This window comes from Myotis lucifugus, unplaced genomic scaffold (assembly GCF_000147115.1).
Source record: "Myotis lucifugus unplaced genomic scaffold, Myoluc2.0 scaffold_364, whole genome shotgun sequence".
NCBI classification, from domain to species: Eukaryota; Metazoa; Chordata; class Mammalia; order Chiroptera; family Vespertilionidae; genus Myotis; species Myotis lucifugus.
The window spans coordinates 177,819-200,406 of NW_005871412.1; the positions used below are offsets into that span (position 1 = coordinate 177,819).

Sequence of the window (22,588 nt, forward strand, 5' to 3'; positions counted from 1 at the left end):
TTTACCTTGTTATCACAAGCCCACTAGGTTCCTGGTTTGGATGCTTCTTCCTCCCTGGAATCCTCTTTCTATAGAACCTCATTTATTTGGGTCCCTCCTCAAATATTGCTGGTCAACCTCCCCTAAATAGTATCCGTCATCTCTCTGACCCAATTTTATGTTTCTTCTTGGCAGTTAGAAACAAAGACTTTCCAATATATTTACTTATGTGTCTACTTTTTCTCTGCTACTAATGTCTTCGAGTACAGGAACTGTTTGTTCCCCTTATCCCCAGTTCCTGGAACAGTGCCTGATCATAGAAGGCAAAGATTCAAAGGCTATTTTTTAAATTAATAAGTGATAGCAGTCATGCATGAACTATGAAGATGTCCTCCACTCTGTAGGTTTTAAGAAAGAGAACAGATAAGCCGTTTCATGTATTACAACAGCATGCTATTGCCCTTGCTGGTGTGGTTCACTGGTTACAGCATTGACCTGGGCATGGAAGGGTCATGGGTTCTATTTTCGGTCAAGGGCATGAACCTGGGTGTCAGGTTTCCATCCCCAGCCCTGGTAGAAGTGCATGCGGGAGGCAAACAATCAATGTGTCTCGCTCAAATGAATGCTTCTCTCTCTGTTACCCTCCCTCTCTCCCTTCTATTCTCTCTAAAAATCAATGAAAAAATATCCTCAGGTGAGGTTTAAGAAAAAAAGAAGAGCATGCTATTAAACTCAATAATGGTTGCATTGCAAAATTCCTGGAAAATCCGCTTCACATATTTACCAGTAAATGTGATCGTGCACATAAATCACATGACACAGTGAGTATGTGTGAGTTAGCAAGGGATGTCATAACAAAACGCCAGGGACTGGGTGGCCTGAACAGAAATGTATGCTCTCACAATGTAGAAGTTAGCAGTCTGAGAGCAAAGTGTTGGCAGAATCGGTTCTCCTGAGGTCTCCATCTTGGGCGTGTGGGTGTCCCTCTTCTCACTGGGTCCTCACCTGCTGTCTTCCTCTGGGTGTGTCTATGTCCTAATCTCCTCTTCTTATGAGAAACATGGCAACACGGTCAAATCTCCTAGTTTGTTAACAGTGATGGCCAGGAGTCAGCGGAGGGATGCCAGCCGCTCCATGCCATCGGCTGCCCACCAAAGGCATTGGGGGGAAACGGTAAGGATGGTGGCTTCATTGCTGAGGAATTCCCACCCCCTTTTGGCAGCGGAGGGCACATGTGCTCCATGGATTCTTAGAAATGAGCGAAAGCCAGAGTACACTGTGTGAAAGTCAGAATGTGCTTGGCAAACAACGCTGTTGTTTTTACAGAAATGCCGAAGCCCCACTGCCCCCTTCCCCAAATGCCTCCGTTCCACACACCTGATTTTCCTAGATTGCATTCCTCCGCCACAGCGCAAGGGCCTCAGCTCGTTGTGGATTCTGCATGGGGACCAGTGTTCTACAACCCAGGAATACTGATTGCACTCACTGTAACACGGGACTGCCTCATGCACCTGTGAAGAACAGCAAAGGGAAAAAAAGTATGTTAAACTACCCAAGTTATAGAAAAAATGCCTCTCTTTTTGCAATGCCTGCTGAGCATAATCTGAGAACTACACTCTGGTCCAAACGGCCAATTATATCCCTCAAAGCAAGATATATTTGGCTTCTCTGAAATTACGGATTTGCCTAAAGAAATATACCAGGGAAATCAACTAAGATATGAGGGTATGCCTTTGCAGAAGAGAACAAAGGACAGTCATTCCCCATCAACGAGAATAGGGATTCCATTATCATTTCGTTTCCTCAAAGAGCTCACACAGCATCTATTAGCCGGTTCAGCTCTCAATTATATGGTGTATTGTATTCTCAGATGTACTTTAAGATGTCAATTGAAACAAATACATGGAAGGGAAATTTACTCCTGAACATAACAGGTTTTTAGAATGCATAAGAAAAGTGGTATTTTTGCACCAAAAATTTCTTTTTAGGCTCCCAAATGATCAGTGCTAGCAGGCAATCATTTAGCCTCCTGGGCATCGTGGCTTCATCTGAATGTAGCTATTTGTAGGATGTGTTCAGAGCATAGCTAAAACACACACACACACACACACACACACACACACACACATACGCATGCACAACAAATGCTGTCTAACTGTCAGAGGCTGTGCATGATTGCTGACTGTGAATACCTACAATGTCATGGTAAATTCACTGGGTGCCATAAATTAATTCTTAGGTTACTTCCTATCTGTTTGCAATTATTTTTTTCCTGAAATTGATGGGTAGTTAAATGAATTTGTCTGCCTTTTAGAGGTTGAATTTAAAATGTATTAGTTATCAATATAGAGCACAGTGTTCTTCCTCGGTAAGAAAAAAAACTGTTCCCTGGTGTGAAATGTTGCTCTAGCCCACAACGATGGCTCTAGTTTAGCCTGCTGATAAAGAGTGGCTCAGCCCATTACCCAAATAGTTAATTAATGCCTTTCCTCTTAAATAAAAATGTAAGCCTGGATCCTTTCCTCCCCTCGCCTTTCTAATTCCATAAAATTGTAAATGATGACTAGGCAGTGCTATCCAAATAGAACCATTACTTCCGAGTTTCTACTAAATGCAGGGGAAAGCACTATGTAATGGGATAATCAGAAGACGAGATTGGAGCACTGTCAGCATGTTAGATGGGAATCAAACGAAAAAAGGTTATTTGTGAGACTACATCTTTGGAATCACAAATAATGTCAGAAACTATTTTTATCTGCGGGGTTCTATTTGGCTCTCATGTAGAGTGCACATGGATAAGGGAAACCACGAAGTGAAAAATATGTGAGGGCAAAATGAAAGGAGATGGAAAATAGAAGTGGAAATGGGTGTAGGAAAAGTAGGAATTAAGTCATAAAAGAATCACATTTCTTGCTGTGAATGCCGACAAGAATGAAATGAAAGGGTCAGGAGCAGTGCCTACATTAGAATAACGTGTAAGGGAGGAAAGTGCTAAAAAAAACCTCAGAGGATGCTAGAGGTAAGAGAAAAAATCTATAAAATTGAAAAGACATGACCCCACCCAAACAGACACCAGGAAACAGAGCTGACAGCCACTGAAGGTTAGTTGACCCAACTGTACCCTGGACTTGAAGCTCTCACTAAATTTATAGGTTCATTTTATAAGCTCCTTAATATGTATCAGACAATTCAAAGAAAGCTTGTTGATTTGCATATGAGATACAAGAAAGTCTGTCAAACCACTTTGCACAAACAGGGGATGGAGAAGAAATTCATTAAAAACAATTTCTCCCACACCTCCCGATGTGCCCATCCATAAGCAAATGGTGGGATAGCCTCCCTGAGATGAACCTATTTTTCTAAAACTATCGATGCTAGGCCAAGCGTACAAATCCAGCCATCAAAAGCCCCAAGGTCAGATGGAAAATGAAAAAGTGTTAGTTGCATGTACCTCTTATATAAACCTTGAACGCTTGGTGATAGATTGATTTACTGCTTTTATTCTTTATGTGCCAGCCTACTCCACCTGTAGCAGAGTAGCTAACCTCAGTGACAAGCTTCTGGAAGACAGGGAGTAGGTCTATGTAGGACGATGGTGACCACCTTCTTGATTAACGGTGGAAAAATAGCTCCTCTTAACGAAGGTTCTCCAGTCCCATGGGTTTACTTGACATGCCCCCCATATGCATCAGCCATTTTAACGACGTTCACACTGTCACTTCTAGCTGATAAATCGCTACCCTTCCCTCAAAGCACAGTAAACCCCAACACTTCCACAAGGTTCTCCCCATGTTTCCAGTTTCCCATGTTTCCTTGCTTTTGGTACTCAAGTGACAGCCTCAGTTTTAAGCACTCTTGTAGCTACATTATAATGTCACATGCACATGTACAGCGTGGGGACAGTGGTGGTGGCTAGGGCGGTGGGTTCTAGGGGAGCAGACACATTTGAAAAAGTCATCACTTTGATTCCTCTATATCAGTGGTGCTCAACCCTGGCTGCACATTAGAATCACCTGGGAATCTTTTTAAAATCAGGTGATTCTAATGTGCAGCCAAGGTTGAGAACCACTGCTCTATATGTTTCCTATTTTCTCATAGGATCATAGCCTTTTTTTTTTATCTCAGTCTTAATACCATATGTGTTTACTTTTTATCTTAAGTAATATTGAGAATATGCTCAAAGAAACACAATTTGTATTCTGCATACCTAAGTATGCTTTTCTATCAGCATATTTAACCAGGACTCAGATCTGGAATAGCAGTGTTATTTATGTGACTACTTAAAAAAGAAATGTGTGAGTCTTAGGCAGGGACAACGTTTCTATGATGTCTGTATTTCACAAGACAGGGAGTGGAGGGTAGTGCTCAACAAGAACTTGTTGAATTAAACTAATGTTTGAATGTGGCCAGGTTGCTAAATGACTCTTAGTTAATTTTCTAGAGAAAATAAGCCCACTAAATGGAACACGTAAGAGGTACTTTACAAAGCTCAAAGGACAATAAGAAGGAATAGAAATGAAAACTTTTCTTTCCATTATGGGCTTTGGTGAGGAATAGCAATCACTATTTTATCAAAAGGCACTACGTGATGATTTTGTTAATGGAAAAAAGGCCATCCCTTAACAATTGTGAGAATTGTCTCCTTAGAGCCCTTGTCCACCAGGCAAAGGAATCTTACCTAGAGGATCCACAACACCTGGAAGAGGCAAAAAGGCAGCTCACTCATTTGTGGAATATAAATAACATTATGAACTGATGAATAAAAATAGATACAGAGGCAAAGAATCATTGAACAGACTGTCAAACTACAGCAGGAAGGCAAGGGAGGGCTTGGAGGCGGGTAAGAGATGAACCGAAGGACTTGTATGCATCCATATAAGTATAACCAATGGACACAAGACACTGGGGGGAGGGTGAGGGAATGTGCTGGGGGGTAGGGGAGGCTGGGGGGGGAGGTCAATGGGGAAAAAAAGGAGACGTATGTACTACTAATTGTAATACTTTAAACAATAAAATAACATTAAAAAAATGAACTACCCAGACGCCCAATTTCTTCTGTCAGCTCTCTATGTTCTCCCTATTTTATATTGCTACTCAGTTGCTGATTATAGTTTTATAATGAAAATGTGTTAAAACACGGGCTTTATCAGGGAATCATATGGAAATGTTCTGAAGGAAAGAAGTGAGCCATGGGGAAGTTAAATGAAAATCATGTGTTAATGGCATGAATTAGGAAGAAAATAACAGAGTTTAATAGGGTCATCGATGCTAAAAATGCCACTGAAAAGTCTAGATCCTCTGAGAGAGGTAACATTACATTCTCCTGGTAATGAGTCCTATTTATTACTTCTTCATTGGGGAATTCTGTTTTTATATTTTGATAGTTCGGGAGTCATAATCATAAACGGATTCACTGAGTCAATCTTTTAATAATTATTTAGTAGGCCACTGCTCATGGTAACTGATCAATTTAACTTGGTATTGTTTTCTGATACCACTCTTCAACTTCAGACTGACTCCAGTTGGGGAAACAATTGGAATCTAACTGGGCATCAGTGACTGTCATTATTACAGATCAGAATCTTAGGCTTCAAGGGCTCAGATAAGGCAAACAATCCAACAAGCACAATAATAACAAAGACAAATCAAGGGAAAGTCATGGTCTCAGCTTTTCTGTAGAGGCAACCCTTTGCTCCAGTGAAGCTGCTATCAAGTCCAAGGACTCTGTGGCTACTTTGCATTTGAAAATTGGTTCAAAGGCCCATCTGGGGCCATAGTCAAGGGCTGTCTCATGGGAAGCGGGTAGGAACTGGTCCCCTGGAGTGATGAGCTCACAAAGCATTAAGGATTCCCCTCTCCTTCAGATGCTGTGAGCCCTTAACATAAGATGTAAAACTTGCCTCTGCTCAGGCGTAGGGTCCTCATCCCTCATCTAGGCTTTCCCTCTTTCCTCCTCGAGGCCTCATACTTTCCCTTCAGAAGGATCTTCTAGGCACCACCTTCCTTCAAGATACCAAATTTGCCCCTTTTCTTATTCAATCAGAAACTTAAGTTATACTTTCTTCCATTAGGACCTGTCTGACTGGAAAGTACCACATTTACACAATTACCCATTAACTTTTTGCTTCCATTTTTATTAATCAGGCATTTAAATGTTTATTCACAGTGTAACATATGCAATTGAACCCAGGAGCTTTGCACTGTGTCCATCACAGTCCCCGGTCAGCACCATAATGCTGTGTAAAAGATTATAGCTTATAAGAGACATTCTATGTCTTAGGTCTTGATTATCACAGTCATTTGAGTTAGACAATATTGGTCTGACCTCTATTTACAGGGAAAAATAACTAACATTTGCAGAAGCTAAATTAGTCATTCATGGCTGGTCCCCAAAGTGAGATTGAGTATCCCAATCTGGTGATGCTAATTGTGCACTGGCTGCCTGTTTAGCTGGTTCAGGCACATCACCATGCTCTGAGAGACAGTCAATATCTTCTCAGTGACAAAGGTGATGCTAATATCTATAATTCCCAAAAAGGGAAAACCAAGAAGAGAATGTTCAAAGATGTCTATGTAGTAGATGATGCCTATTACTTTATATAGCAAAAATATTGCATGAGCAATGCATTCCTTGCCTTTGGCTAGAGTTTCCTTTCACAATTTCAAAAACCCAAAAAGTGTCTCAGAAAACTAATTTTCACGTATAAAGCAAGAGCAGGCCTAAGTGTTTTAGATGATTGTCATCCTCCGTGTGAAGATGGTGCGTTAAAAAATATCCACAAGTATTTTAAATTGTTATCTATGGGAAAAACAAGCCATCATGTGCTAGGGGCTGCTCAAGAGTGCTCCATTTGAGGTAAGGCTTTTTCTGGAGATCTCGGAGTCCAGGGATCCATACACAGGGGAGTCCAGGGATCCATAGGCCAGATGCTCAAGTCTGAGGCCTTTTCCTGGGCATTTTTACACACTCGCTTCTTTAGCACAGCAAACGAAAGACTTCCTCGAGATGATCTGAGCTGATCACCATGTCTGCTTTGTGAATTTCACCATTGATTTTAAATATTATACGTTTTGTTTTCAATTTTGATGTTAAAAATATAAAATAAACCTAATAACACTAAATCAGCATTACCTGAAAAATTTATTGACAAGTAAAGTGTTGAACTTTAGCCAATAAAATGTTTATCAGAATAATAATGGTGGTAGCTACTAGTAAGTTCTCCATCTCTTAAAAACTGCAGATTCCAGCTGGATGTGCAGACCCTGAGAACTACAGCATTGGTGCAAGGGGCCCTCTAATGCATTCCCCTACCAAATTCTGTCTGTGGTCTTAATGGATAATATAATCTCAGCCATGTTACCACCACTAGTAAAATGAATTTATACCATGTTGTGATTAATGAAGTTTTCATTGCATGAGAAAGAACTGTTGAATTTGAAAGCACTGATTAGAAAGTGTTCAATGTAGGTTAAGAACATAAATTCCTCATATCAAAAACACAGGGAACCACTGCCTTTACATGTAAAGAAGAGAAGAAATGGACCAACTAGCAGGCTATGCCCTAAAAGAACATTACTCTTTATGTTTTGATAAAAGATATGTTGCACAGAAGAGCCATTTTTTCTGAAAGTCGATATTAAAGAATACTTTTTGCTGATAAGTTCTAAGCTCCAGATTTATTACCTTACATTTCCTAATGGTCTACGGCACTAAACCCCTTCCCTCTGCCCTAAATATCACTGATGAGCTTTAAGCACAGAGTCCTCAGAGTCCAGACCAACATCCATGCACAGCTACGCCATCTGCATCACCCACATAGTCCTATTTTCCTCCCCATAATGGAAGAGGGAGGTGGGGGTGGGTAGTAAGACTTAACAAGACCACAACAAGGCATGTACATCTTCCCCTACCCCATGTCCCCTGCCTTTTTGCAGGAAGTCACACACAGCCCATTCACTACAGAAGGTACATAAGAGAAGGGGGGGGCCCAAAGCCCTCATCTAAAAGGCTTGGTCAGAGCCCTGTTAGCTGTGCTGATGGACTTTGGATGATCTATAAATGCACATAAGTAAAAATGCTCCAATTAAAGCATAATATTATATAGGGGGTCCCAAAACAATGTATGCACAACCTTTGAATAATTATAAAGGCTGCATTTATTAAAATACATTTCATTTTCAAAATTGAGCTGACAGCTGTTAAAGTGTGTATATATTTTTTGGGACACCCTGTGTTTCTCCCTGCAGAAGATTTACATTTCTCATTATGTGTATTTAAGCAGCTATGACAGTAAACCATGGCCTTGAGTGCACTGCATAGTAATGGACTATCGGCAAGAAAAATGATCATCCCGCAGGTCCTGTAAGGGCATGCTATCTGCTCTAACTCACGTGTGTGTGAATGTGAACATGGGCACTGATCAGCCTCCCTCTGTGCCTGGTGTGTACCACAGGACTGAGTGAACACACTGACATGGCCAGGTTGGGGCAAGTTGAACTGCACGGCCCACACACCGCACCAGAGCACGATGTACACAGTCACAGCAAATAGAAGGAGAGAAGGGAACACACTGCACAATCTGGACTGCCTTCCCCCACACGCTGGGGGTGCCGCCACTGCCATGCTGTGCAGCGGCAAGACATCAGGTGGCATTTGGGAGATTGCTCACAGCACACCATGGACTACAGTCCTGGTGGCCCTCTGGGTTTTCATTGAACAGAATGAAGTTATCAGTCATGTTGAAGTAAAAAAAAAAAAAAGCAACACTATGTCAACTATGATTAATACTTCCAGCAAACTCTGCCAGAACTGAGCCCATAGTTCTTTAGAGAAGAGGTTATAGATAAGCCTGGAAGACATGATGCAAAGTGAAATAAGCCAGTCACAGAAGTACAAATACTACCCGAGTCCACATCTATGAGCTGCTCAAGTAGTCAAACTTGTGGAAGCGAAGAATAGAATGGTGGTTGTCAGGGGCCGAGGGGAGAGAACAATGAGGAGAACTAATCAACGGGTATAATATTTCAGTGATGCACGATGAATAAGTTCTAGAGGTCTGCTGGGCAACACTGTGCCTGTGGATAAGAACATTACATTATACACAAACACATAGAAGGTGTTTTTAGCACAGTAAAAATTTAATTAAAAAGAGGCATGTGTCTCAGAGGGAATTAGACTTCACTGTGGGGTCCTGACTAGGGGTGGGAACTTCTGCCGTAAACATCCAAGAGAAACTGTGTAGGAGTCTAGTGCAAATATTAGATACTGGCAGATGCAAGATACCAGGATATGACCACCAGACATCAGGTAAGAAAGGAAAGTTTTCTTTCTCTGTTGCAATAACAAGCAGTGTGAAATGAAGACTGCTCTGCCTCCTGGCAGGTAACAGCAGTTTCATAAATTATGACAGAAGGCAGTGCTAAAGCAGAGCTTAACAGATCCCAGGCCTCAGAAACAGATATCTGAAGGGGAAATAAGTCACAGCGGTCTAGAGCACTGTTTGGGATTTATTAAGAAATGGAGAACAGGGCTTTAAGCCTGAGGCTTGCAACTGTCAAACAGATTTGGCGGCTTTGGGGGAAACCTTTGCTTTCCTTGTTGGCCTTTGCTAGGAGAGGTCTCGTACAGCTCCCACTGGCTCTCAGTAGTTGGGAGCATCCACGTCATCCCTATATTCTAGGAAACATGCAACTTTCTCTTCACTGAATAAACGCAAGAAGCCTATGGCTTCAAAAAGACGTGCTTTTCAATTATGCCTAGAAAATCAATATAATTTGGATTAATAAAAAGAAGTATAATTTAAATTGCATACCCCTTAGGCAGAGAAATCCTATGTTTATGTGGCTGGACTACTGCATATGAATGGACAAGGAAGAGTAGCCCTAGTTAGGAATGACCTACTATGAAATACTTTGGACATATAGTCCCCCAACTTTACTTGGAGTATCTCAAATGGGAAACTTGATGAGGTAGAATCTCATTGTGGACAGTGGGAGCCACTAAGACTTATAAGATTTATATCAAGAGAGCTACTCCAAATAAAGTTGGGGACTATATGTCATTTTGAATGTGAGAGGGATAAGAGTGCGTGAATGTGCTGAGAAAGGCAGAAATAGCAACAGGCTCCGTAAGAGGTAATGGTTATGGATCGACTGCTATTTTCACAAAACTTCCAACATAACAAGGAAGAAGAGACACCAAGATTTGGTAGTGAAAATGAGAGTCAACCCAAAGGTCACTGCTATTTTTGGGAATCATTTAAGATTAGTATGTTCTAGAACAGCGGTTCTCAACCTGTGGGTCGCGACCCCTTTGGAGGTCGAACGACCCTTTCACAGGGGTCGCCTAAATACATTCTGCATACAGATATTTACATTACGATTCATAACAGTAGCAAAATTACAGTTATGAAGTAGCAACAAAAATAATTTTATGGTTGGGGGTCACCACAACATGAGGAACTGTATTAAAGGGTCGCGGCATTAGGAAGGTTAAGAATCACTGTGGATGCATTAAAGTGCCCCTCCCCTTTTTTCCCAATAGAATTATGAAGAAAATGATGAGGCATCAGCCTCCCAATGCCCTGAATTCCAGGGAGCATTGCTAATGAGCAGATCAGCAGAAACCCTTGGGTACTTCAAAAAGATACTTTTTTATAATGTATTAACCATCTTCTTTCATCTTATGCTGGCTGGCTTGGGATAAATCGAATGCTGTGTGTGACCTAAAAAGCAATCTGGGCTTTGGAAGGTTTGCGGATATTCTCAGGAGGCAAGCACAAAACTGGCTTCCGGGACCACATCCAAAAAGAAGCCCCATAATTGATAAGAAATTCCTTTTCACATGTTTCTTATCAGGCGAGGAGAGCGCTGGGCCCACATGCTATAGTCTCTTAACCACTGTCACAGACAAACCTGTCCTACTCTGAAGCAAATCATAGTTCTCGAATATCACTTACCCCATTAAAGAGAACAGAACAAAAGAAGGAGCCATAAAACATTGGCCATTATTAGCCTGGCCAGTGTGGCTCAGTGGTTGAGCCTCCACCAATGAACCAGGAGGTCAAGGTGTGATTTCCAGTCAGGGCACATACCTGAGATGTGGGCTCAATCCCCAGTGGGGCCGTGCAGGAGGCAGCCGATCAATGCTTCTTTCTCATCATTGATGTTTCTCTCTCTCCCCCTCTCCCTTCCTCTCTGAAAGCAATAATTTTTTTTTAATGGCCATGATTCTATCTAGTAAGACCAATATAGAAAGGAGAAACAAGAATTATAGACTGCAAACTCCATTCATAATTTGGCTAATTTCTAATTGATCCTATCAGAACAGGCAGGAGGAGTGAAGATTACTGTATCATTCCATCTAAGAAAAAAACAGACATAATTATTAATTCCTTATGGTCTGGGCAAAAGAGAAAACTGAAGTTTACTACTATAAAATACCCTTAAAGAGACTATTTGCGCAAAGATGTTCTGTGTTACACACACATGCACACAGACACGGATCTTTATCTTATTCTGTAGATAAACATGAGAAAGCAACTCTGAGGCTGCTTTTTGCGCCAACAGCTTTCTTGCCTGTTAAAGTACTAGGCCAGGCACAGCACAGATGGCTTTTTAAAATATGAACTCTCAGTGTGAGTTCTCCCATAACAAACCAGATGTGTCAGGGGTTAAGCTAAAGTAAAATGCGGAGCCACAAGTGGTGTTTTATAACCAAGGATGGCACAGCCTGACCTTTGCAGAAATGAGAGGCGAGATTGACTGGATAATGGAATCCCTGCCATTCACTTACGTGGTGATGAATTGGGATCTTGGCACTGATTTCCGCCCTAATTTCATCAGTTGGAGACTCTTATTAGGGACTAATTGAAAGCTGTTGCTTTATGGAATACAGAGTATCGTGTTGGAAACATTCTTCCGCTGAGGCAGGCAGTGAAGAAGAGACAAGGACTGATATGGCCTTTTTGGCTCTTTACAAAATAAAAGCAGAAGAAGATTACAGAAGGAAAATGATAGTTTAAGGCAGACTTGTATCTAGCCTCCATTTTAGGAAACAAATATTACTAAATACAACATAAATAATGAAAATATTCATGGGTACTCACAACATGGGTTATTTGAAAAACATGACAACGAAGGCAGAATGTTCAATAAACCCATTTACACAAAGTTGGCACATTTCTACAAACTTGGCCTCAATAAAAAGTTAAAATATAACTACAAGTGTGCACATACAACCGACAGCCCTTCTCAGATATTTACTGAGGACTAAGAATTCCAGAAATTATATTTTCTGCAAACAGCCTTTCCTTCTGCTAAAACACACACGCACAAAACAACAACAACAAAACTTTATGCTCCGTTTCCCTGGTTTATCTGCTGTGCTCAATACATGTATATGGGCATAAATAATGAATGAACAACTGCAGAAATACTTTCTGTGCATGCTTCCTGCAAAGCATACCTAGACCAAACCATAATGCTGGTGTCACCAGAAGTTAAAAGTTTCGCCCTCTTTGTAATTATTTTTACAAGGATTTTAGTATCATGCATCAATAATTCAAATGCAATTGTTTATAATTATACTCTGGTCCCAATATTTGAAAATGGATATCCAGATGAATTCAGAGTCTTTCTGATATTTCTTAGACATATGTAAGTTCAAAGTTCTCTCATTTCTGAATTCAGTTATGATTTCTCGAAATATAATGGCAGTAGTACCCCATATTCACATCATAATTATGGATGCCATGACTTAATTAAGAAAATACAAGCTTCTAAAAGGATTGAGTTTTTCTTCCCTTGAAGGCAGGTAATATTCAACGTGGTCAGCACTCACCATGCCTAAGTAAAGGTAGAGTCTGCTGGCATGAAGGAGCCAGGCTCACAGTGACAACTGAATCTCTCAGAAGGCGGGGACTATATCTCTTGAGTTGCACATTTCTATGTTGCAAATAGCATTTGATATGCACTGGGCCACATGGCAGGCTCATAATAAATAAATGTTGAACTTAACTGAACTCTAGGAAGCATAGGGCTTATGGTTCTAGATCTGAGCTTAGACCTCACTTGGTGGGGGTTGGGGGTCTGTTAAAATATTCCTCCTTATCAACCGAAGGACTTGTATGAATGGATATGAGCATAACCAATGGACACAGATGGGAGGTCGGGGGTGAGTGAGGGCATGTGCTGGGGGTTGGGGGTAGCTGGGGAGAGGTCAATGGTGGGGGGGAGAAGGAGACTTATGTAATACATTCAACAATATTGAACTTAAATTTTATTTTATTTATTTATTTTTTAAAATATATATATATATATATTTTAATATATTTTATTGATTTTTTACAGAGATGAAAGGAGAGAGATAGAGAGTTAGAAACATCGATGAGAGAGAAACATCAATCAGCTGCCTCCTGCACATCTCCCACTGGGATGTGCCCGCAACCCAGGTACATGCCCTTAACTGGAATCGAACCTGGGACCTTTCAGTCTGCAGGCCGACGCTCTATCCACTGAGCCAAACCGGTTTCGGCTTAAAATATATTTTTATTGATTTTAGAGAGTAAGGAAGAGGGAGAGTTACAAACATCAATGATGAGAGAGAATCACTGATTGGCTGCCTCCTGCACACCCCCCACTGGGGATCGAGCCCGCAACCCGGGCATGTGCCCTTGACCAGAATCGAACCTGGGACCCTTCAGTCTGCAGGCCAACGCTCTATCAATCGAGCCAAACCGGCTAGCAGTGGTCGGCAAACTCATTAGTCAACAGAGCCAAATATCAACAGTACAACGATTGAAATTTCTTTTGAGAGCCAAATTTTTAAAACTTAAACTATATAGGTATGTACATTGTTATTAACTTAATTAGGATACTCCTAAGGCTTAGGAAGAGCCACACTCAAGGGGCCAAAGAGCCGCATGTGGCTCGCGAGCCGCAGTTTGCCGACCACAGGGCTAGGGTAAGAACTTAAATTTAAAAAAAAATTGTTTCATCAAAAAAAAAAAATCCTACTTAACAGGAATCAACACTGCTTTGGATTGATGAAATGGCGTCTGTAGAGCAATTTAGGAAATGGGCACCAGCAAGTAGTCCACTTGCATTGGATTCCCGCCTCCGTTATTGGATTCCTTGGTCGGATCCATTAAATTGATAATGTGGTCCTCTGTGGGGGTGGCTGCAGTTCAGTGACGGGAGAAGGGATCCTTTATACTGTGTGAAAGATGATCTGTGGTCTAGTGTGCAGAGAAGTATGAAGGAAGCTGTGAGAATGGGGTTTTGCTTCAGGTTCCGCCATTAATTTCCTGGCAGCTCACTTAAGGGACTTTTGGGGTCTAGCTTTTCTCTTTATAACCTGACATTAGAACTTATTTTTAAAGGAAGAGCAGCATGGTACATGAGCTTTAGACACTTTGAAAGAGTTCGCTATAATAAATAATATTGGTTTTGAGTAAGATTAGCATTGAGGCATGGAGTTGAAGAAGTTTTGGAGCTGGAAGTAAATTATATATGATCATGTATTTCAACTGCATCATTTTCATCAAAATTATACTTGCACTCCCATGTAAATTAACCTAATAAACTTCGAATACTTGCCAACATTGCACCCAAACATGGGAGAGGTAACATTGAAAGAGAGAGACAAATGCCTTGATTTTTCACCGTTCACAGCACCTACTACATTGCTGAGAAAAGCAGATACTCAACCAGGGCCAGCTAAGCCAGCAGAGCAGCCGGAGTCACTCCAAAAACAGCAGTATTATTTCTGATAAGGATGCAAAGGAGTATTTACAGATTTCATAGTCCCATCAATTTTTGACATTTCCCTTGAGCATGAAATTATTCCTCCTAAAAAGAAAAAGTCTCTAATTTTATAGCTGAGACATATAAAGTGCTCTACGCTGAAAGACTTAATTAAAAACCATTATTAGTTTATGGATCATTTACTACATACAAGGTGGAGTATAAGATATTGGTGGGAAGAGACAGAAAATGAATATCATAAACATTATTTTTCACTAAAGATAAGTGTAATCGGATACCAAGTTATAGTTCGTTTTACAGTTGCAGCTCTGAACAGGTGCAGCTATACCTCTTGTACTTATTCATTTACTCATGCGATAATTTATCAGACATGTACTACACTCTGTTAGGTAAGACTCTTCCTCTCCTTAGATGCTAGATAAAGAAAGATGCCATGAATCCTTTCTTCTCAAGTAGATGTTGGCAAACTATGGCCCATGGATTAAATTTAGCCTGCTGCCTATTTCTGTTTTTCTTCTTTAAAAAAGGGATATAATTTACATATCATTAAGTTCATTCTTGAATGTGTAGAGTTCAGAGGTTTTTAATATATTTGCTAATGTTGTGCAACCATCACCACTATTTCTAATTCATAGTATTTTCATCACCCCTCCTCCCAAAATCACTACCCATACTCTCCTTCCCCTGGTCCCTGGACACCAACCACCAATCTCCACTCTTCCTCTATGAATTTGCCTTTTCTAGAAACTGAATATGTTAACTGAATCGTACCATACATGGCCTTTGTATCTGGTTACTTTTACTTAGCATAACATTTTCAAAGCTCATTCATATTATAGCATGAGTACTTCATTATTATTTGTAGTTGAGTAACATGCAGTTGTTTAATAACATATATGTTAACCCATTCTTCAAGTTGATGGGCATTTGGGTTGTTTCCATCTGTTAGCTCTTATGACTAATGCTGCTATGAACATCTATGTATAAGTTTCTGTATAGATGTACATATTGATATTATTATATGTCCTGATATATGGTCTATCATGGAAAATGTTCCATATGAAAATGAGAAGAATGTATGTCCTGCTGTTCTTGGGTGGAGTGTCTTGTACTTATGTAGCTACCTTTAGCTTTACTGGTACTCTTTATTTCTTCCTTGTATTTGAATTACTGTCAGGTGCTCCTTCATTTCTGTGTGGAAACACTTCTTTTAGTATTCTGTGTAGGACTACCAATGAATTCGTTCAGTTTTCACTTATTTTGGAGTTTCTTAATTTCTTTTTAATTTAAAAAATAATTGAATTTATTGGGCTGACAATGGTTAATAAAATTATACAGGTTTCAGGTATACACTTCTACAATATATCATCTGTATATTGTATTGTGTGTTTATCGCCCCTAGTCAAGTCTCCTTCCATCACCATTTATCCCCTTTTTCTTCTACCTTCCCCGCCACTCCTACCCTCTGCTAACCACCCTACTGTTATCTGTGTGCATGAGTCTTTATTTTTCCCTTTGCTTAGTCCCTTCCCCCATCATCCAATCCCCTCCTCTCTAACAGCTGTCAGTCTTTTCTCTATGTGTCTGTTTCTATTTTGTTTGTTTATTTTGTTCATTAGATTCCACATATGAGTGGAATCATATGGTACTTGTCTTTCTCTGACTTATTTCACTAAGGATGATGTTCTCTAAGTCCAACCATGGTAACGCAAAGGATAAAAATTCCTTCTTCTTTTTTTAATTCCTTCTTTTTTTTTTACAGCCATGGTGTAAATGTACCACGCTTTTTTATCCACTCATCTACTAATGGACACGTGAGCTGCTTCTAATACTTGGCTATTTTAAATAGTGCTACAATGAACACAGGGGTGCATATATTCTTTTGAATAAGTGTTTTGGGTTTCGTCTAATATATTCCCAGAAGTAAAATAGTTAGGTCACAAGGAAATCCCATTTTTAACTTTTTTATGTAACTCCATACTGCTTTCCACAGTTGCTGCACCAGTCTGCATTCCCTCCAGTAGTGCACTAGGGTTCTCTTTTCTCCACATCCTCTCCAACACTTGTTGTTTGTTGATTTATTGATGATAGCCATTGTGACAGATGTGAGGTGATATCTCATTGTGGTTTTAATTTGCATTTCTCTGCTACTTAGTGACGTTGAGCACCTTTTAATAAGTCTATTGGTCATCTGTATGTATGTATTCTTGGTAGAAGTGTCTATTTAGACCCTTTGCCCAGTTTTTAACTGGACTATTTATTTCTTGGTGTTGAGTTTTATAAGTTCTTCATAAATTTTGGATATTAATCCCTTATCCAATGTATCATTGGAGAACATGTTCTCCCATTCAGTGGGTTCTTTTTACATTTTGTTGATGATATCCTTTTCTGTGCAAAAACTTTTAAGTTTGACTTATTTTTTTCTTTTTGTTTCCCTTGCCCGAGGTGATGTATCAGAAAAAATATTGCTACAGGAACTGTCTAAGATTTTACTGCCTATGTTTTTTTCTACGATTTTTATGGTTTTGAGTCTAACATTTAAGTCTTTAATCCATTTTGAGTTTATTCTTGGTACAATATCCACAAATCAATAAATGTGATACACCACATAAACAAAATGAAGAATAAAAACCACATGACCATATCAATAGATGTAGAAAAGGCATTTGATAAAAGCCAGCACCCACTTATAATAAAAACTCTCAGCAAACTTGGAATAGAAGGAAAACACCTCAACACAATGAATATCCAGAAATCAGTTATAATTTTATACACCAACTAGTGACTGGGTGCATGGATTCCTGCACATTGAAAGGAAATTAATTAGAAGGTGGCCAGTCGGGTGGGACTGGGAGAATAGGCCGGACATGCCCTGGAGCCAACCTCCCGCGGTCCCTCCCTGGCATCTGCAGAGTGAGTGGGGTCCCTCCGGCAGGTGGGGTCCCTTGGCCTGGCCTATGGGGATTAGGTCAAAACCTGCTCTCCCATATCCTCAGAGGGGTCCCAGAGTGCGAGAGGGCACTCTGCAAAGTTGCTGTGGTACAGGGTGTGGAACACAAATGCAAGTGTGCAGTAAACCAAATTCAGGGCCGACAGTGACCCAGCAACAACATAACCCATGGCTGAGGTGGAATCATGCAGTCTCGCGAAGAATCGGGCTTCTTCCTCTCTGGTTTTGGGGTGCGTCACCCGAAAACCACCGCTGCCAAGTCACTGCAGCTTGGTAGCACCTGTGTTGAGCGTCTGCCTCCTGGTGGTCAGTGCACGTCATAGTGACTGATTGGATGATCCGACACTTCCTATCTAATAAAAGGGTAACATGCAAATTAACCGTCACTCCATCACAAAAGATGGTGGTGCCCATAGTCACAAGATGGTGGCGCCCAGTCCTCTCAGCCCCACCTGAGTCCCCTAGTCCCAGGGGTGGGGGCAGCTGCTGAGAGCAGGCAGCGTGAGAGGCCTGGTGGAATATTTGCTTCATCACCGTGATGACGAGGCAAGCTTTCTGCACCCGGCCGCAGATGGGCCTCTGGGCCACAGAGAGACTCTGGGCAGCGGGCGAGGAGCAGCCAGGCCCCGCAGAGAGCTACTGGTGCACGGATTCGTGCACAGGGCTACTAGTATATATATAACAGGATAATATGCAAAATGTCCCCACATTAGTTTGATCAGGAGACTGGGAGTTCTATCGCTCGCTATGATGTGTGTTGATCAACAGGGGGTGGTGCAGAATGAAGGAAGACCCTGGCCAGCAGCTGGCAGCCAGGGAAGGGAGGCCCCAACCAGCAGCTGTAAGGAAGGCCCCAGCCGGCCCTGATCTCTGGCCAGGCCTAGGGACCCTACCCATGCACGATTTTTGTGCACCAGGCCTCTAGTATATAGATAATGAACTATTAGAAAGGGAAACTAAGTAAAGAATACATTCACAATTGCTTCAAAAAGTTAAATACCAAGGAATAAAAGGAATAAAAGTTAAATACCAAGGAATAAATTCAAGCAATGGTGTAAAAGATCTGTACTTAGAAAAGCATAAGACACTGAAGAAAGAAATTAAAGAAGATACAAGTAAGTGGAAGCATATACCATGTTTCTGGGTAGGAAGAATTAACATCACTAAAATATCAATACTACCCAAAGCAATCTATAGATTCAACAAAGATACCAATGGTGTATTTCACAGAACTAGAATAAATATTTCAAAAATTTATAGGAAACTACAAAAGATCCCAAATAGCCACAGCAATCTTGAGAAAGAGGAACAATGTTAGAGGAATAGCACTACCTAAAATCAAACTATACTACAAGGCCACAGTAATCAAAATAGCATGGTATTGACATAGAAATAGACATATAGATCAATGGAACAGAATAAAGAGCCCATAAATGAACCTGCACCTTTATAGTCAATTAGTATTTGGAAAATGAGGAAAAAACATACAATGGGCTAAAGATAGTCTATTCAGCAAATGGTGTTGGGAAAATTGGACAGATATATACAAAAAAATAAAACTAGACCACCTTCTTTCACCGTACACAAAAATAATCTTAAGTTTTGAAGAGTGTTTCTCTGTGGATATAGAATTCTTGGTTGAATCCTCTTTGTCAACAGTTTTGAATATGTCTCATCACTGCCTACTGATGATTACTCAGATGTTAATCCTGATGTTGATGATCACTTGTCAATTGTAAATCACTCTCTTTTGCTCTTTGCAAGATTCTCTTTTTGAGTTTTTATTATAGCGTGTCTAATTGTAGATCTTTTTGTGTTTATCCAAATGGTATTATTTGAGCTTTATATCTTATATAGAACTAGAGGCCCGGTGCAGAAATTCATGCACTAGTGGGGTCCCTTAGCCTGGCCTGTGGGATCAGGCCAAAATTGGCTCTCTGACATCCCCTGAGGGGTCCTAGATTGTGAGAGGGTGCAGGCCAGGCCAAGGGACTCCACCGGTGGTCAGTGCATGTCATAGTGAGTGGTTGAGCTGCCTTAGCATATCATTAGCATATTACACTTTGATTGGTTGAATGGACAACCAGATGACCAGACACTTAGCATATTAGGCTTTTTATTATATAAGATTTGTTGAGCTCTTGAATGTGTAGATTACTATTTTTTTTTTTTTACCAAATTTAGGAAAATTTAGCCTTTATTTCTTCAAAATTATTTCTGCCTCTTTTCATATTCTCTTTTTTTCTGGGACTTCCATTATGCACATGTTTGTATGCTTTATAGTGCCCCAGAGGTTTGAGGCTCTATTTTTCTTCATTCTTTTCATTCTTTTATCGTTCTGTTTCTCATATTAGATAACCTGATTTGGTACATTTTCCAGTTCACTGATTTATTTATGTATTTATTTATTTATCCTCATCCTTCCTATTGATTTTTAGAGAGAGTGGAAAGGAGGGGGAGAGGCAGAGAGAAACTTGGATGTGAGAGAGACACATTGATTGGTTGCCTGCCTCATGCACCCCAACCAGGGCCAGGGATCCAGCCTGTAATCAAGGTATGTGCCCTTGACCAGAATTGAACCCAGGACCCTTCTGTCTGTGGGCTGACACTCTAACTGAGCCAAACCAGCTGGGGCTGATTTTATTATTATTATTATTATTATTAATTAGTTTTCCTACAAACATCAATTGATTAGTACCTCTAGTAAAATTTTTATTTCAGTTTTCGTGTTTTTTAACTCTAGGATACCTATTTGGTTCTTCATTATAATTTCTACATTATTATTATCTATTTTGTTTAACATCATTCTTATATTTCCCTTTAGTCCTTTAAACATTTTTAAAAATAGCCGATTCAAAAACCTTTGCCTAGTAAGTGTAGCATCTCAGCTTCCTCAAAAAGTTTCTATTGACTGCTTCATCTGTATGAACCAGATTTTGTTGTTGTTGTTGTTTTGCATGTCTTATGATTGATTTGTTAAAAAATGGAGGTTTAAAATAATATAATATGGCAATTTTGGAGACCAGCTTCTTGTATTCTTTTAGTGTTTGTTGTCATTGCTAGTTTTTTTTTGTTTTGTTTTGTTTTTTTGCTGCTTTATTTAGTGACTTTTTGAACTAATTCTGTGAAGTCTGTGTTATTTGTCTTGTCCCATGATGTCTTCAATAATCTGACCGAGAGTCCCTTTAATGCATGGGACTGATGAGTCTTCTAGTCTTTGATGAGGGGCTCTATATGTTTTTTGTCCCCAAAGAAAGAGCTGTTCTTACTGGGCCAATTCTAAGTCTGGTCAAACACAGATGGCATTATGAGTGGGGTCTTCTAGGAGGCCACCAGATAGTCAAATAATGAAAATTCTTCAAAAATAGGATTTTGAAGAAGTTCCAACCCTGTTCCACCCTCTCTAATGGTTGCCAACCTAATTATTTTTTATCGTAATTTTGGGCAGCATCTTTCAAGGCTATTGTGGTGCTGGAATTGGTGACATGGGAATAAGATAAATGCAATTAAACTTTCTGTTCTAAGATTCAGCCACCTTTCCTGAGAACATGCTCCCCAGACTGCTGCAGTCTCTGATTAATTTACAGAGTTCTGAGAAACTGACTTAGACTATTTTTGCCAATGATCTTATTGCTTTTATGCTGGACAGGACTTTGGAATATCCTTTCTCTACTATTTTGACTGATTTCCTATTGTTTTAAATCAAGTTTTATTGAGTCACATCCATGCTCATTCAGGTATGTATTGTTTATTACTACTACTATGCTACTAGGAGAAGTTGTAAGAGAAATCTTATTGCCTGCCAATTTATATTAGTATTTGCTTAACCTTTCTCGGTGTTTCACAGGCCATTTTATATATGACATCATAACGTATATTAAACTTTTAATTTTTTAGTTTTTATATTGTAAGTCCGAATTGTGGAGGAAAATCTTAAATGGGATTTTCTGTAGTGTAAAGTTAAATAAAAATAAAATATGCTAAGAAATAAAATAAAAGATTGATTCATCAGAAAGAAGTATGTCATGAACTCGGAGAAAAAATGCCCATCATCTTCAACCTAAAATAAGAAATTGACTTTTTGGGTTAAAAGCTAGAACAACCCACCTGTTTGTGTGTGGTGTGGTATATACACTTCTAGCAAAAAGTCATTATTCTTACTCAGAGAATTGTTTTTTTATAGGATTCTAAGATATCATCTTGAAAAATTGTTATAACATTCTTAAAAGTTAAATATGAGAGTGGAAATGAACATTCAATTTTAGCAAATTGGTCCTCTATATAAGCTGTTTATATATGCTCGGAACATGAAATGAAAGATAACTCTAAGAAGATCATGTGATGATTTTATATCTCATGACCATAAAAAGCCAACTTGAGTATTTAGATGAAGCTTAGACACACGGAAGGTATGACACCATAAGATTCTTCAAATTTTAAAGTCTGTTACCTAACCCCCATCAACAGAAGGCTGGGAATGTCTGGAGTTGCAAGTTTTATACCCTCCCTAATGCATGGGATCTAAACAACCTATGTTTTATTCCTCCCTGTTAGCTCTTATAAAAACTTGCACACGAAAAAGCCTGTATATTCTTGTGACTGACAAAGTCACATTAGCTGTGCTTAGCTTCTGTCCCCTAAAGCATCATGCACATCATTCTTGTCTACTACTCAGGAAGCATCCGGAAACATTACTTATGTTTTCATTCATTATATGACCAACAGCATTTCAAACAAAAATTGGGCTGCTCAGAAGTAGCATGTGACTTTATTAAAACTATAAAGCTAAAGAAATGAGATTTATATGAGACATTGATGCAATCTTATAAAAAGATTAATACCTTTAGAAATAAGGAGAGAAAGACTGAGAGAACTATTAATATTCTGAATGGT

General features: G+C 39.8%; 1 protein-coding gene across 1 annotated transcript in view; it reads right to left on the reverse strand.

Annotated features, from left to right (window-relative positions):
- Nucleotides 1–22,588, reverse strand: part of THSD7B (thrombospondin type 1 domain containing 7B) — a 720,951-nt gene that overhangs the window by 103,635 nt on the left and 594,728 nt on the right. Inside the window, exon 13 of the mRNA XM_006101466.3 lies at nucleotides 1,357–1,490. Coding sequence (XP_006101528.3) covers nucleotides 1,357–1,490 — 134 coding nt within the window. The remainder of the gene's footprint in view (nucleotides 1–1,356; nucleotides 1,491–22,588) is intronic.